This window comes from Somniosus microcephalus, chromosome 7, assembly GCF_052327205.1.
Source record: "Somniosus microcephalus isolate GS21.2 chromosome 7, FLI_Smic_1.0, whole genome shotgun sequence".
In the NCBI taxonomy this organism is placed as follows: domain Eukaryota; kingdom Metazoa; phylum Chordata; class Chondrichthyes; order Squaliformes; family Somniosidae; genus Somniosus; species Somniosus microcephalus.
Window position 1 is genome coordinate 34,050,514 of NC_140993.1, and position 14,286 is coordinate 34,064,799.

A 14,286-nucleotide genomic window follows, 5' to 3' on the forward strand; every position below is an offset into this window, starting at 1 on the left:
GATCCAGCCAATACGATGCTCTCATTAATTAGGTGATTACATTTTAATTTTTAAACAAATTACAGCCATGAAAATACAAAATGAAAACCCATGCTCGATTACGGTTTCTAAATGACTTTGCTGTCGCTCAGACTCTCTTGCCAAAAGATTGGCCTCTTTCGCTGCTAGTTCTCATTATCTTGCTCTATAATTGGCGGATTGGCCCATCAATCAGTACTACAGTGGTAATAGAAGTACATTTAGAGTTAGGCTATATCTATAATTAAAAAAACACACACAATCTTCCAATTTAAAAATTTAAAAAAAACACAATATACTCAGGTAAAAGAAAAGAACCTGCTTGAAATCTGAACTTCAAAAAACAAACCAGAAAATGTTGGAAAGGCACAGCAGGTTAAAACAGCCTCTGAAAGAAAGACAGGCTAATATTTTTAAATCTGTCGGGGAATCATAGAAATTACAGCTCAAAAGAGGCAATTTGACAATCGTGTCAGTGCCTGTGCATCTTTTCAACTGGAGCTATCTACTGTAATCCGCTTTCCCAACCCCTTCGGAAAATGCACAGATTATCAAGAAAGCATTTCCCTGTTACAAACGCAATGAAAAGAAGTCAAGAGCAATTTCTCTCACCACATGATTGACTCCAGAGAATTGAGCACATAAATCTAGGCCGACACTTCATTGGCTGTAAAGTGTTTTGGGAGGTCCTGAGGTCGTGAAAGGTGCAGTGCTGAGGGAGTGTGTCACTGTCGGAGGTGCCGTCTTTCGGATGAGGTGTTAAACCGAGGCCCCGTCTGCTCTCTCAGGTGGACGTAAAAGATCCCATGGCACTATTTCGAAGACGGGTGGGGGAGTTACCTCCGATGGCCTGGCCAATATTTATCCCTCAATCAACATAACAAAAACAGATGATCTGGTCATTATCACATTGCTGTTTGTGGGAGCTTGCTGAGCGCAAATTGGCTGCCGCGTTTCCTACATTACAACAGTGACTACACTTCAAAAATACTTCACTTCAAAAATACTGGCTGTAAAGCGTTTTGGGATGTCCTGAGTTCGTGAAAGGTGCTATATAAATGCAAGATTATTCTTACTTTTCTTCTCTCAACAAAAAATACAAAACTCACAAGGAATAATTTCTTTAAAGGGCTGTTTCCATGGGGCGGTCCAAGTGAGGAGAGGCACTGACCGTGTTGGTAGAGGCATTGGTCGGCCCATGATTTTCAAAACATTAATTTAAAGATCAGGGTGTGTCAGTCCATGATTTCCTGGGCGATTCAGGGAGTCAGCCCTGTATATAACGTGTGAAAAATTGAGACTGTGTAGACTGGCAAGTTGCAGAGTCAAACTGCAATTCCTGGCACAGTGAGTTCTCAGTCTCTGGTGTACTATGAGTTGGTGAAGTGTGTCCTCTGAGGCCCTGGGTCTTGTGCCTAACGAAATGGATGCAGATTTGAGTGCAGCTGTGTATCAGGTCCCAATAACTATCCAATGTCGGTGATCTCCCCCTGACACATTCAAATGTAGAAATTAAAAATACAAAAGAGATTGCTAAACCCTGCCAGGAAATACACCTTTTCCCTTCCAACTTTTTATTAGCCAGAAGAGATGGATTTAGATTTTTTAAAATCTGTCAGAAAATGTACGGGGCCAGCAGAACTTAACATTCGTAAAGGTCAATCCATCAACACATATTAGAATAACTAAACCGCATTTAAGGAATTGCAGTGTACTGGAGTATTGTGTACAGTTTTGGTCTCCTTACCTAAGGAAGGATATACTTGCCATAGAGGGAGTGCAACAAAGGTTCACCAGACTGATTCCTGGGATGGGGCGATTGTCCTATGAGGACAAATTGAGTAGACTAGGCCTATATTCTCTAGAGTTTAGAAGAATGAGAGGTGATCTCGTTGAAACATACAAAATTCTTACAGGGCTTGACAAGTAGATGCAGGGAGGATGTTTCCCCTGGTTAGGGAGTCTAGAACCAGGGGTCACAGTCTCAGAATAAGGGGTTGGCCATTTAGGACTGAGATGAGGAGAAATTTCTTCACTCAGAGGGTGGGGAATCTTTGGAATTCTCTACCCCAGAGGGCTGTGGAGGTTCAGTCATTGAGTATATTCAAGTCAGAGATCGATAGATTTTTGAATATTAAGAGAATCAAGGGATATGGGGATTGTTCAGGAAAGTGGAGATGAGGTAGAAGATCAGCCATGATCTTATTGAATGGTGGAGCAGGCTCAAACGGCCAAATGGCCGACTCCAGCTCCTATTTTTCTATGTTTCTAACAACAACAACAGCAACTTGCATTTATGTAGCACATATAATGTAAAATAAAGTCCCAAGGTGCTTCACAGTGGTATAATATTAAAAACATGGATGCCAATCCAAAGAAGGTCATATTAGGAAAGGTGATCAAAATCTTGGTTGAAGAAGTGGGTTTAATGATGGTCTTATAGGAAGAGGAGCTGCTACCCTTCTTTCACCTTGTACCAACTCAACTGTGAAATATTATTTGAGTTTCTTTAGAAATAATGCGTGAAAGTGCTGACAAGTTTTTTCAAAAAATTAATGGCCTGTATTTTCCGATCGGAGGCTTCCTGCGTGCGGAGGCCTCCGATCTGGAAAAAATCTACGCCCTTACCCGAGGGCTCCGGAGGTCCGGACATTTCCGCTCCTGGGCCTCTGCTCTACGAAATGCACAAGGCCCAGGTATCCCAGTGGCGCATGCGGTTCGCAAGTGTCCCTGGGATCACGTGGGCCATGGGGAACCAATGGGAGAAGGGAATCACTTTTCATACTTTTGACAGGTTAGATCACTGAATGGGGATCACTAAAAAAACACATCAAAACATGAAATACATTTTTTTTAAATCAAGTTTTTAAAATTACATAAAATTTAATATTGTAAACAAAAATTTAATTTTTTGAAAATAAAATTTAAGTTTTTTACGGGGCTAAAAATAAATTTACTGTTTTTAAAAGTATTTTTAAATTATAAATGAGTGAATTTTTTTTTTTTAACTTTCTTAATCTCTAATGCTGGTAAAAGCAGGCCTTATGCCTGCTTCTACCAGGCGTAAGATTTTTAAGGGATTTCAGCGGGCGGAGGTTCTCAGAACACTCTACCTGCAGAGGCCCTTCTCCAGGGCAGGCGTGCGATCTGTCAAGAGGATTCTTGACAGATCGGAAGTGCCGGTTTTCAGCGCATGCGCTTGGCATGCCTGAAACCGGCACCTGCGAGGTCCCTACGGGTATGTACACAGCTTGTACACACCCGTAGGGATCGGAAAATACGGGCCAGTATATTAATAAAAATTTCAGAAATATACGGAAAACATCTAACAAAAAAGTCCACTGTGATAACATTACAAAAAAGCCCTTCCAAGGGCTGTTTAAGAGTACCTGTTTGCGCGGACCCTCCCTTAACAAAATGGCACATAATGAAAAAAGATAAAACCCAATACAAGTACCACTGAATTGTGACAGGTGTGTATGTAAAAATTTTTTGCATGGTATCTGGGGCCGTAATCAGATTTATGCAGGAAACAGGAGCAAAAACTTTGCCTCATATGAAATGGAAAGTATGGAATTGCAGGCCAGAATGAAATTGGTGCAGAGTGTCCTCTCAATTGTACACTTGGTCTCCTGGACCACGGAATTGCCACTACCTGTATTTCCCTTCCTTTTACCTGTTCCACCTTACAGATCTGGCCCAAGTCATCGTGGCCTTGAATGTAATACTGCGCCGATATGACTATACAAACACAATACAATTCCTGTGACCATTAATAATAAAAACAGAAAATGCTGGAAATACTCAGCAGGTCAGGCAGCAGCTGTAGAGAGAGAAACAGAGTTAACGTTTCAGGGCTGTGACCCTTCGCCAGAACTGGAAAAAGTTAGAGATGGAACAGGTTTTTAAGCAAGTGTAGGGGCAGGGAGAGGGGGGAGGGGAGGAAAGAACAAAAGGGAAGGTCTGTGATAGGATGGAAGGCAGGAGAGATTAAGAGACAAAAGGGATGATGGTGCAAGGCAAAAGGAGATGGTAATGGGACGAGTTAAGAAACAAAAGATGACTCGAGATGAAGTGTAAATGGCACTGGCAGAATGATCGACAGCTGCCATGTGAGAGAGAGAACAAAAATTGAAAAACATTTTTTTTGCTGGTAAACCTATTATGTGGCTCTTGGTTCCCCCAATGCCTCAAATTTAATATTCTGATACCTGAAACATTAACTCTGTTTCTCTCTCTACAGATGTGCCTGACCTGCTGAGTATTTCCAACATTTTCTGTTTTTATTTCAGATTTCCAGCATCCGCAGTATTTTGCTTTTGTCCTGTGACCAATTTATCAATTTACCCACTGGTTACCACCTCCATTAAAATTGTGGACAAAGAAATTGCAATTAAGCAAATATTCACGCAGTGTACTTTCAAGATCCATGTATTTTAAAAATATTTGTGCAATTCTGATAGATTTGATGCAAGAAACGACACCATAAAGTACGCAACTCATGTTTGAGCCTTCAGCACCGAGCTTATCACACAACTCAGATAATTCCTCATTTGGATTTTTCCCCGTCTGTAATCACTCTATTGAAAGAAAAATACTAATGGCTTCCCTGCAGCTTCAAATCTGTTGGGCTGCGTGGAATTTTATTCTGCCATGCAAGATTAATCTATATTGACTGATGAGCTTTTATCAAAAAAAATGAAAATCCACCTTTCAAATATTTTCAATGTCACTGCCACATCAGGGAGTTGTCAGACAGGCTCAGTTGGGGGACCAGCCAGGATCTCACTGCACTGCCGCTGCATTGAAATGAAAGCCTCGATTTTGACCGGACCTGCAGCAGTGCGGCATCTCACAGGTAACAGACATGGGCTGGAGAAATTGGTGCGCTCGATTCGTGGGCTGTTTGAATTTCTGATTGGCAATTCAGTGCCAAAAAGTGAGGCTTTGCTACCTGCTTGCAAGACCTCATTTTGACAAGCAAATTCCAGGGGCGTGGGACCTGGGCGACTGAAGTAATCCGAGGAATGGAGATCGGAGGAGGCTTGTAGGACTTCAGGGGGTTACAGAGATAAGGAAAAGCAAGGCGCTAGAGGGATTTAAATACAGGGTATCAGAATATTAAATTTGATGCACTGGGGAACCAAGAGCCACATACAGGAAACTCTTTTTTTATCCGTCACCGACGGGACCGGCGTGGTGCCGGTTGATCAAAAAGTCCGGATTACAGAGAGGTATACTTACTAAGGTACGAGAGCCCCATACACGGCAACAGAGCCAGGCGTCTCTGTTGCATGGCAACAGGTGCAGGAACCCCGGTTACACGGCCACAGATCCAGGCGTCCCTGTTGCATGGCAACAGGTGCAGGAACCCCGGTTACACGGCCACAGATCCTGGCGTCCCTGTTGCATGGCAACAGGTGCAGGAACCCCAGTAACATGGCCACAGATCCAGGCATCCCTGTTGCATGGCAACAGGTGCAGGAACCCTGGTTACATGGCCACAGATCCAGGAACCCCGGTTACACGGCCACTAATATGAAGTAAAACTTACCTGAACCAACTCCTGAATTTTGCCGGTTAAGAGAGATTTCCGGTTATTTAGGTGCTGGTAAAAAGAGAGTTTCCTGTAATAGGCTTACCAGCAAAGTTGAAGCCCATGGAATAAAAGGGACAGTGGCAGCACGGAGACGAAATTGGCTAAGTGACAGGAAACAGAGAGTAGTGGTAAGCGGTTGTTTTTTGGACTGGAGGAAGGTACACAGTGGTGTTCCCCGGGGGTCGGTTCTAGGACCACTGCTTTTCTTGATATATATTCATGACTTGGACTTGGGAGTACAAGATAAATTGCAGATGACACAAAACTTAGAGGTATAGTGAACAGTGAGGAGGAGAGTGATAGACTTCAAGAAGACATAGACAGGCTGTTGGAATGGGCAGACATGTGGCAGATGAAATTTAACGCAGAAAAGTGCGAAGTGATACATTTTGGTAGGAAGAACTAGGAGAGGCAATATAAACTAAAGGGTACAATCCTAAAGGGGGTGCATGGACAGAGAGACCTGGGGGTATATGTGCACAAATCGTTGAAGGTGGCAGGGCAGGTTGAGAAAGCAGTTAAAAAAACTTATGGGATACTGGGCTTCATAAATAGAGGCATAGAGTACAAAAGCAAGGAAGTTATGATGAACCTGTCTTAAACACTGCTTCGGCCTCAACTGGAGTATTGTGTCCAATTCTGGACACCGCACTTTAGGAAGGATGTGAATGCTTTAGAGAGGGTGCAGATAAGATCTATGAGAATGATTCCAGGGATGAGGGACTTCAGTTACATGGATAGACTGGCGAAGCTGGGGTTGTTCTCCTTAGAGCAGAGAAATTTGAGAGGAGATTTGATAGAGGTATGCAAAATCATGAGGGGTCTGGACAGAGTAGATAGAGAGAAACTGTTCCCATTGGCAGAGGGGTCGAGACCAGAGGACACAGATTTAAGGTGATTGGCAAAAGAACCAAAGGTGACATGAGGAAAAACTTTTTTACGCAGCGAGTGGTTAGGATCTGGAATGCACTGCCGTGAAAGGGTGGTGGAGGCAGACTCAATCATGGCTTTCAAAAGGAAATTGGATAAGTACCTGAGGGAAAAAAACTTGCAGGGCTATGGGGAAAGGGCGGGGGAGTGGGACTGACTGAAGTGCTTGTGCAGAGAGCCGGCACGGGCTCGACGGGCCGAATGACCTCTTTCTGTGCTGTAGCCATTCTATGATTCAATGTAGATCAGCAATGACAAGAGTGATGGGAGAACAGGACATGGCGGGGTATAGGATGTGAGCAGCAGAGTATTGAATGAGCTGACGTTTATAGAGCATGGCGGATGGGGCAATGTCAGGGCAGCACTGGAGTAATCAAATCTACAGGCGACAATGGCATCAATGAAGGTTTCACTGGAAGATGGGCTAATGTCCAGGTGATGTTACTGGGGTGGAAGTAGGTTGGAGGCTCAGGTCATGGTTAAATGGAGCGCCAAAGCTGCAAACAGTTTGATTTAGTCTGAGGTGGTGGGAGGGGTCTGCTCCACCTGTGACAGAGACTGTAGGCCCCGCATTGGACTCATCAGTCACCTGAGAGCTCATTTTTGGTGCGGAAGCAAGTCATCCTCGGTTCCGAGGGACTGCCTAAGAAGAAGAGAAGGTGGGAGGGGAAGGTGTTCGTGGTGAGGGTACAGAGTTTGTGGCGGGGTCGAGGAGGATTACCTCAGTCTTCACCATGTTTAGCTGGAGGAAAATATAGCTCATCCAAGACTGAATGTTGGGCAAGCAGTCTGACAGCATAGTGGAGGGTTTCAGAGAGGTGGTAGAGAGAGAGAGGTGGGAGTTATCAGCATACATGTGGGAGCTGACACCTTGTGGATAATTTTAACCTCAGCCACCCGGGGAGAATCTGACAGGATTGGATGATTGCTCATTTTACACACTGCCCGATTTCACTTTCTGTTGAAGTAAAACAGCCAATCCGATCCCATCAGTTTCCCGCCAGGCGGGTAAGGTTATAATTACCCCTCAAGATAATGAATGATATTGTCAATGGACAGCATGTAGATGAAGATGAGGAGGGGCCAAGGATGGCCCAAGGAGATGACAGTACGGGGGGTGGGGGGGGGAGGTAGGAAGAGAAGCCAATACAACAGATACTTAGGCTACAATTGGATAATAAAAGTGGAACCAAGTAAGGGTTATCCAGCTGAACTGGAAAAGACACGAGAGGTGCTGGAGGCAGATGATGTGATCGACTGCATCGCAGAGAGGTCAAGGAAGATGAGAAAGGGCTTTACACCATGGTCACGGTCACAGAGAATGTCATTCATCACTTTGGGGTTAGGGCCATTTTGGCACTGTGGGAGGGGTGCAAACCTGATTCGAGTTGCAGTAGAGGAAAGCACAGATCAGAAACAACATACTCAAGGGCCATGGAGAGGAAAGGGAGGTTGTAGATGATATGGTACTATAGTAAGGGCAGAGGGTCTGGGGCAGTTTTTTATTGATAAATTGGGGTGATGCTGGCTATTTTGAAAGGAGGGTTACAGTGCTTGAGGACAGCGAACCAGTTACAATGGTGTGGGGACCAGGAAGGGAAGTGAGTGATCAATTTATTGGGGATGGGGTTGAGATGGCCTCATAGAATCATAGAAATTTACAGCACAGAAGGAGGCCATTCAACCCATCGTGTCCGTGCCGGCCAAAAAAGAGCTATCCAGCCTAATCCCACTTTCCAGCTCTTGGTCCATAGCCTAGTAGGTTACAGCCCTTCTCATGGATCAGAGGAGCTTGGTGAGACTGGCTGGAGATGCTAGAGAAACTAGAGAGAGACGATAGTTCAACACACCAGTTGGGGCAAGACTGGGGGAGGTTTGGCTCAGTGGGCAAGGGGAAGTGTGGCAAGGAGGCAGCTAAAGGGATGGTCTTTTATCTTGGTGCTGAAGAAATCTACGTGTTCCTCGCACTTGTTGTTAGGGGTGAGGACAGAAGGAGTGGGTAAGAGGGGTTTAAAGGAGGCTAGTAGTAGAGAAAAAGGAGTTTTGGGTTATCTATTCTCAGCTCATCATAACTCTAACTCATTCTTTTCTCAGACGCTGAACCTGTGGAACCGCTTACCTCCCTCAGTCTTTCCGTCCTCCTACCACTCAAACCTGGCATCCCCTTAACCACTGATCCAAAATGGCTCGGGCCTCACACCGGCACCGACAGGCGGACAGAGCGGCTACTCCGCAAGTTTGTGCCCATTTTGGGTGTTACTTGAAACTCGCTCCCATTCTGCCTTCACAAACTAGTGGCCCTGGCAATGCCAATCCCAATTCCAAAGACACGTCGCCCTTGGGCGTAGCGTATGTTCAATATCTTTACTACATAAGGAGTAAAACTATGGTAACGGGAGATTTGTTTATGTCAGTGTCATCATACGCAAGCACACTCAGAGTCACAAGACACCTGAGTAATTATACAAGCGATAAAAGTCTAATAAGTCTTTATTAGACATTAGGCACCTGGTACCTCAGGTTACAATGGGCCTGAAGCAAAGTGATGATTCGGTAGGTAATAAGACGATAGCTTTTCCTGAGTACCCGAGACATGCCATTTCACCGTCTGAACAAACAGCCATCTACTGATGAGCCGTCCATTAAACTAAATATATTTTACTGCTAAACATATTGAAAAATCATTAAGTAAAATTGCCACTCGAGGTTTTGCAGTTTACAGCAATAGGAGTGTTGGCAGAGGCAGCAGATGGGTCTTTGTTAACAGCACATTAGAGGTTTTAGTCCCAGCACAAGTGGGGCAGATGTGAGCAGCTGTGCGATATGCTGTTGGATAAATGGTTTATGGCATCTCGTGTGGGTTCAATAGATGAAAACAGTCAAAACACAGCTTTCGTGTGACTTCAATAGCAGGAGTAGGCAAGGCAGCCGGTCCTGGGAAACCCACCGACCTCAATCCCTCGCTGCTAGCGTACAAGCAGGGAACAGTGTCCATATTCATGAGGTACATTTTGAAAATGACGGGCAGTGACAGATGAGCCAAAGCCCACCCTGAGGCTCCTGAATCATCAGCAGCAGGTGCTCCCTCACCTGAGGGAATCTCGTGCCAGAGCACTGCTTCATTTAAAAGGTTTAAAAATTGCTTTAGGAGTGAAGATGGGGCAGAGGACCGGGAAGGTAACTCACAAGATACAATCTAGATGCCAAAAGATGGTCAGATTCTCTTAATAGGAAAGACGTTGCTAGTTTTTGGTCTGGCCTGGCGGTGTGGTTGTTGTCATTTTGCTTTCACTGTGGTGTAGCGATTTGATTAATGTGCTAGATCATGTTGGGTGTTTAAAAGCTTTTTTTTAAACTAATGTGTTTCTTGCAAACACGAACTAAACAATAAGGTAAACAACTAAATAAATAACTGTGTGCATGCAGATTTCCTGGCACGGTATTCCTTATTTCTGCATCTTCACAGGATTGAAATCGAGATTCATTGTAGCATTTCCTGCGCTAGTTCTTTCTCAGGATCTTCAAAGCTTAGAAATCCTATGGGGTGATTCTCTGTTGGGGAATCTTCCATTCGTCAGATGAAACTTTGATGGAAGAGCAACGGAAACCCCGGAAAAATGGCATAAACACCACTTGCGCTGTTTTTTTCCCCCCACAGCTCTTCTGCCGAAGTTACGATGAACAAGTGGAAGAATTCCCCAGGGAAATTCACCCCCTTATCTCACTCAGTCTGCCCTTCCATGTAGCCTTCTTCAGGCCTTTAGAATCGAGGCTGGGTGTCACCTTGTCATTTACTCCTCGATTTATCTCATGTTGGCCCCGAAATTCCACAGGCGGCAGTTGTGTCGGGATCAGGTCTGCCTATGCCCTCCAACACTGACCCCTGCCAGAGTTTGCGGGGTCAGTGCAAGAGCACCTCATTTGCACATGGACAGTGGGTGAAAGTGCCACTCGATACCTTTCTTTCATGCCTACCTGGCCTATGATGGTTGAAATTCAACAGCATTACCATGGCCGAATCCCCCCAGCATCAACATCCTGGGGGTCACCATTGACCAGAAACTTAACTGGACCAGCCACATAACTACTGTGGCAACAAGAGCAGGTCAGAGGCTAGGTATTCTGCAGCGAGTGTCTCACCTCCGGACTCCCCAAAGCCTTTCCACCATCTACAAGGCACAAGTAAGGAGTGTGATGGAATACTCTCCACTTGCCTGGATGAGTGCAGCTCCAACAACACTCAAGAAGCTCAACACCATCCAGGACAAAGCAGCCCACTTGATTGGCACCCCATCCACCACATTAAACATTCACTCCCTCCATCATCGGCGTACTGTGGCTGCAGTGTGTACCATCTACAAGACGCACTGCAGCAACTCGCCAAGACTTCTTTGACAGAACCTCCCAAACCCGCGACCTCTTCCACCTAGAAGGACAAGGGCAGCAGGTACATGGGAACACCACCACCTCCAAGTTCCCCTCCAAGTCACAAACCGTCCTGACTTAGAAGTATATCGCTGATCCTTCATTGTCGCTGGGTCAAAATCCTGGAACTCCCTCCCTAACAGCACTGTGGGAGTACCTTCACCACACGGACTGCAGCGGTTCAAGAAGGCAGCTCACCACCACCTTCTCAAGAGCAACTAGGGATGGGCAATAAATGCTGGCCTTGCCAACGACGCCCACATCTCATGAATGAATACAAAAAAAGTACTGACAGTTGCCTGCCCATGAGGGGCATTGCCCAGGCCTCTCCCCTGACCCCACCTCTACTTCGATTGACCCCCTGGGCAAGGGGCTGATTGAGGGGGGCAAAAAATGTAAACTTCCTTTTTAGAGAATCCAGGACGCCGGGTTAGGAAGGATGAAAACAACCAGCCAGGACCCCTGCTCCCGATTCCTATCCAATGACTCCTGCACATGTGGATATTGGGAGATAAATGGATCAGACTCGAGTGCGATACACTCTGTGCTCAAACACTCATGGGCTAGGCTCAGGCATGAAGAACGGTTCCTTGTCGATATGGAAAGGTGACTAACATCCCTGGAACCGTACCACACAGCAAGGGAGAGGCGGGAACACGACTGGAATAAAAAAAAGCAACAAAAAACTCTGCTCGACACTGTCTCTGTCAGATCCCTGTAAAACTGAAGATGAAACAAGCCTCTCAAAAGGATTCATTCCTCTTTGGGATACACTCACCCTTCCAACTTCCACCAGGTTTGTCACCATGACGATGGTCGCAGAATTTTCTTGCCAGATCATCCTCCAGAAATCGTAGACCGTCTCTTGCATTGCTCCTGCACACAGATAAAAGGATTTCAGACTTTACTATACAACAAAAAAAAATCCATTGAGACAGGAGCTTGTTCGAAACTTCCATTCCAAACTCAGAGCAACCAAAATAGCAACTGAGACAGCAAACTGTCTGACCAGGTTCCAATCTCCGATGGGATTAGGCTTTCATTGGGAAAAATTCCAGAGGTAAAGCGTGTTGTTTTAAGCAATTTATTTTTTAAATCTTGGACTTCAATGAAAATGGAGATGCAGTTAAAGACTTATTATTTTACAGCACCATATATATTAAGGATTTCCTTTATACTGCAGTAAATGTCACAAAGATTAAGGAATATGCTTGACTGCTTTTTAACTTAAAGGGCAAGAGTTTCTCCATCCAAACATAACATAGCATCGAAACATAAAATATTCAAACCAAAAAAGAAATAGAAAGATGTTCCTCTTCTACCCTCCTCTCCTGAATGTGTTAACTGCGTTGGTGGGCTATGATTCTAAGGGTGGGCCTGGTCCTCTGGCAAATCACCCAAGTGGACACCATTCATATATGAGCTTTGACAATGGAGGTAATTTTATTTTCCAACGCAGACGTAAAACGGGTGACTGGGACATTTTCCACAGTGTATCACAAATGGAGCAAGCATCACGGCCCGATATTATGGGAGGCCAGCGTTTTATCAGCTCCATCATGTCTGCTTCAATGGCCATCCATCATAATTTGTCCCACAGTTCTATCACTTTCTGTATTAAATCAAAGTTCAACCTGACATCCCTGCTTCGCCTTAAATGTTTATCTTGCATCCCCCATCCATTTATCACAGTGAACAAATCACCTGGATAAACCTGGTCAATCTCCTTCACCCTGCTGAAAATGCCAGATATTGCAGTGACTCCCTTCCTAACAGAGACATCACCTAAAACAACTGCTCTCCGACATTTTCCTCACTATAACATGCTTTCTGTAAGGCTCCCAAACACACTCGTGGAGCGTGTTAGAAATCAGGGGTGCCCAAAATGTATATGGTTACGTGGATAAAATTGTGACGCGAATAATGCTGTGTTTACATGATGGTATTAGAACTGGAGACAAAATGTCTCTTCAGACTAGTATTAGAATAATTAGATAGATGCTTAGAATCTGCTTGGGTTTTGGTTCACTGCGGATGTTATAGCATTCCGCACTGTGACCGTCATAAATAATCTTGTTTCCAAGCTAACTATCTGCTGTTTTCAAGTTGGGATTTCAACCTTGTTTATGTATCTCTAATTGGACCAACTAAGGCTCAATGCCTACGTTTCTTCTATTATTACTAATAACCATGATATAGTACTAAGGTAGGAATTGGAGTTAGCTTAACAAAACTGCTTGTGAAAGATAATTAAAAATTAATTAGTATAAAAGACATAGAATAAAAGGAATTTAGGGAGGTTAGGGTATCCATCTCAGGATGGAGCAGTTTGCTAGATGAAAATGAGATGACGACTGGCTGAAGTGGGGCAGCTCTGGCTTGCGCCTCATGATTGAATGGGTACAAGGCCAGGCCTAGTACCAATTGTACCAGGGAGGATTGGGACCAGGAGATAAGATACTAATTCCAAAGGAAGAACCTTCAGAAAGATTAAACAATAAGACAAATTGGATGAGATCACGAGACCCCCTTTTGGGGAGGGCTTTCATCCAAGAATTGAGACAAAGAACTCAATGCCCAATTGGGTACTGAGGTTTCAGGGGAACCTCTATAGGTTAGATGGTCTTGTCAATAATTTGGCCTCAGGCCCACCCCTAAAAAGAGAATAAAAGTAACACCGAGGGCTTGCCCACGCAGATGGTGGAGGGAAGCGCCAGAAGTTGGGCTGGTCGAACGCTCTTTCGAGTGATGCTCACCAACTCGGAGGTTCTAGACGAGAGGAAGAGAGGCCACAAGCCAGAGAACTGTTCATGCATGCCAGCCATCTGTCCGATCGGGACCGGTACCAGCTGCTTGTCACGGTCGTATATTTTTGCTGTATAACTAGCATGTTATAGTCAGTCTTAAAATCTGATTAAACACAATATACCCACCATATTAGTTTGCAGTCGATCCTGATTATTTGAAAGACTAGAGATAAGCTACTGATTGGCCTAATCTCTACAAGAGAGGATCGATTGTATCATTGCATGAACGGCAGAATGATTTAACAGTTGAGACTTTGGGACCAATGAATGACTGAGGAAACCTCGGCTACTCACTGGTCACAAAATGTTCCTGGAGGTTCCACACTGCTCAGACTTGCCTACATCCAATGCCCCTCAACTTATATTTCCCTCAATAAAGAAGGACCCTTGGCTCCAACAACTTTTAATGCTACCAAAATGCATCTGGAAGTGCCGTGTAATTTATAACATAGTGCAATCCAAGGAAATACTTGAAATTTTCTGAATTCCAAAGGAGAAAAATTCTGA

General features: G+C 44.6%; 1 protein-coding gene across 7 annotated transcripts in view; it reads right to left on the reverse strand.

Annotated features, from left to right (window-relative positions):
• LOC147114602 (receptor-type tyrosine-protein phosphatase mu) overlaps positions 1-14,286 on the reverse strand; it is a 1,110,132-nt gene that overhangs the window by 56,167 nt on the left and 1,039,679 nt on the right. For all 7 annotated transcript variants that reach the window (XM_085992394.1, XM_085992393.1, XM_085992392.1 and 4 more), the window contains one exon: positions 11,751-11,848. In XM_085992394.1, the coding sequence (XP_085848520.1) occupies positions 11,751-11,848 (98 nt within the window). The remainder of the gene's footprint in view (positions 1-11,750; positions 11,849-14,286) is intronic.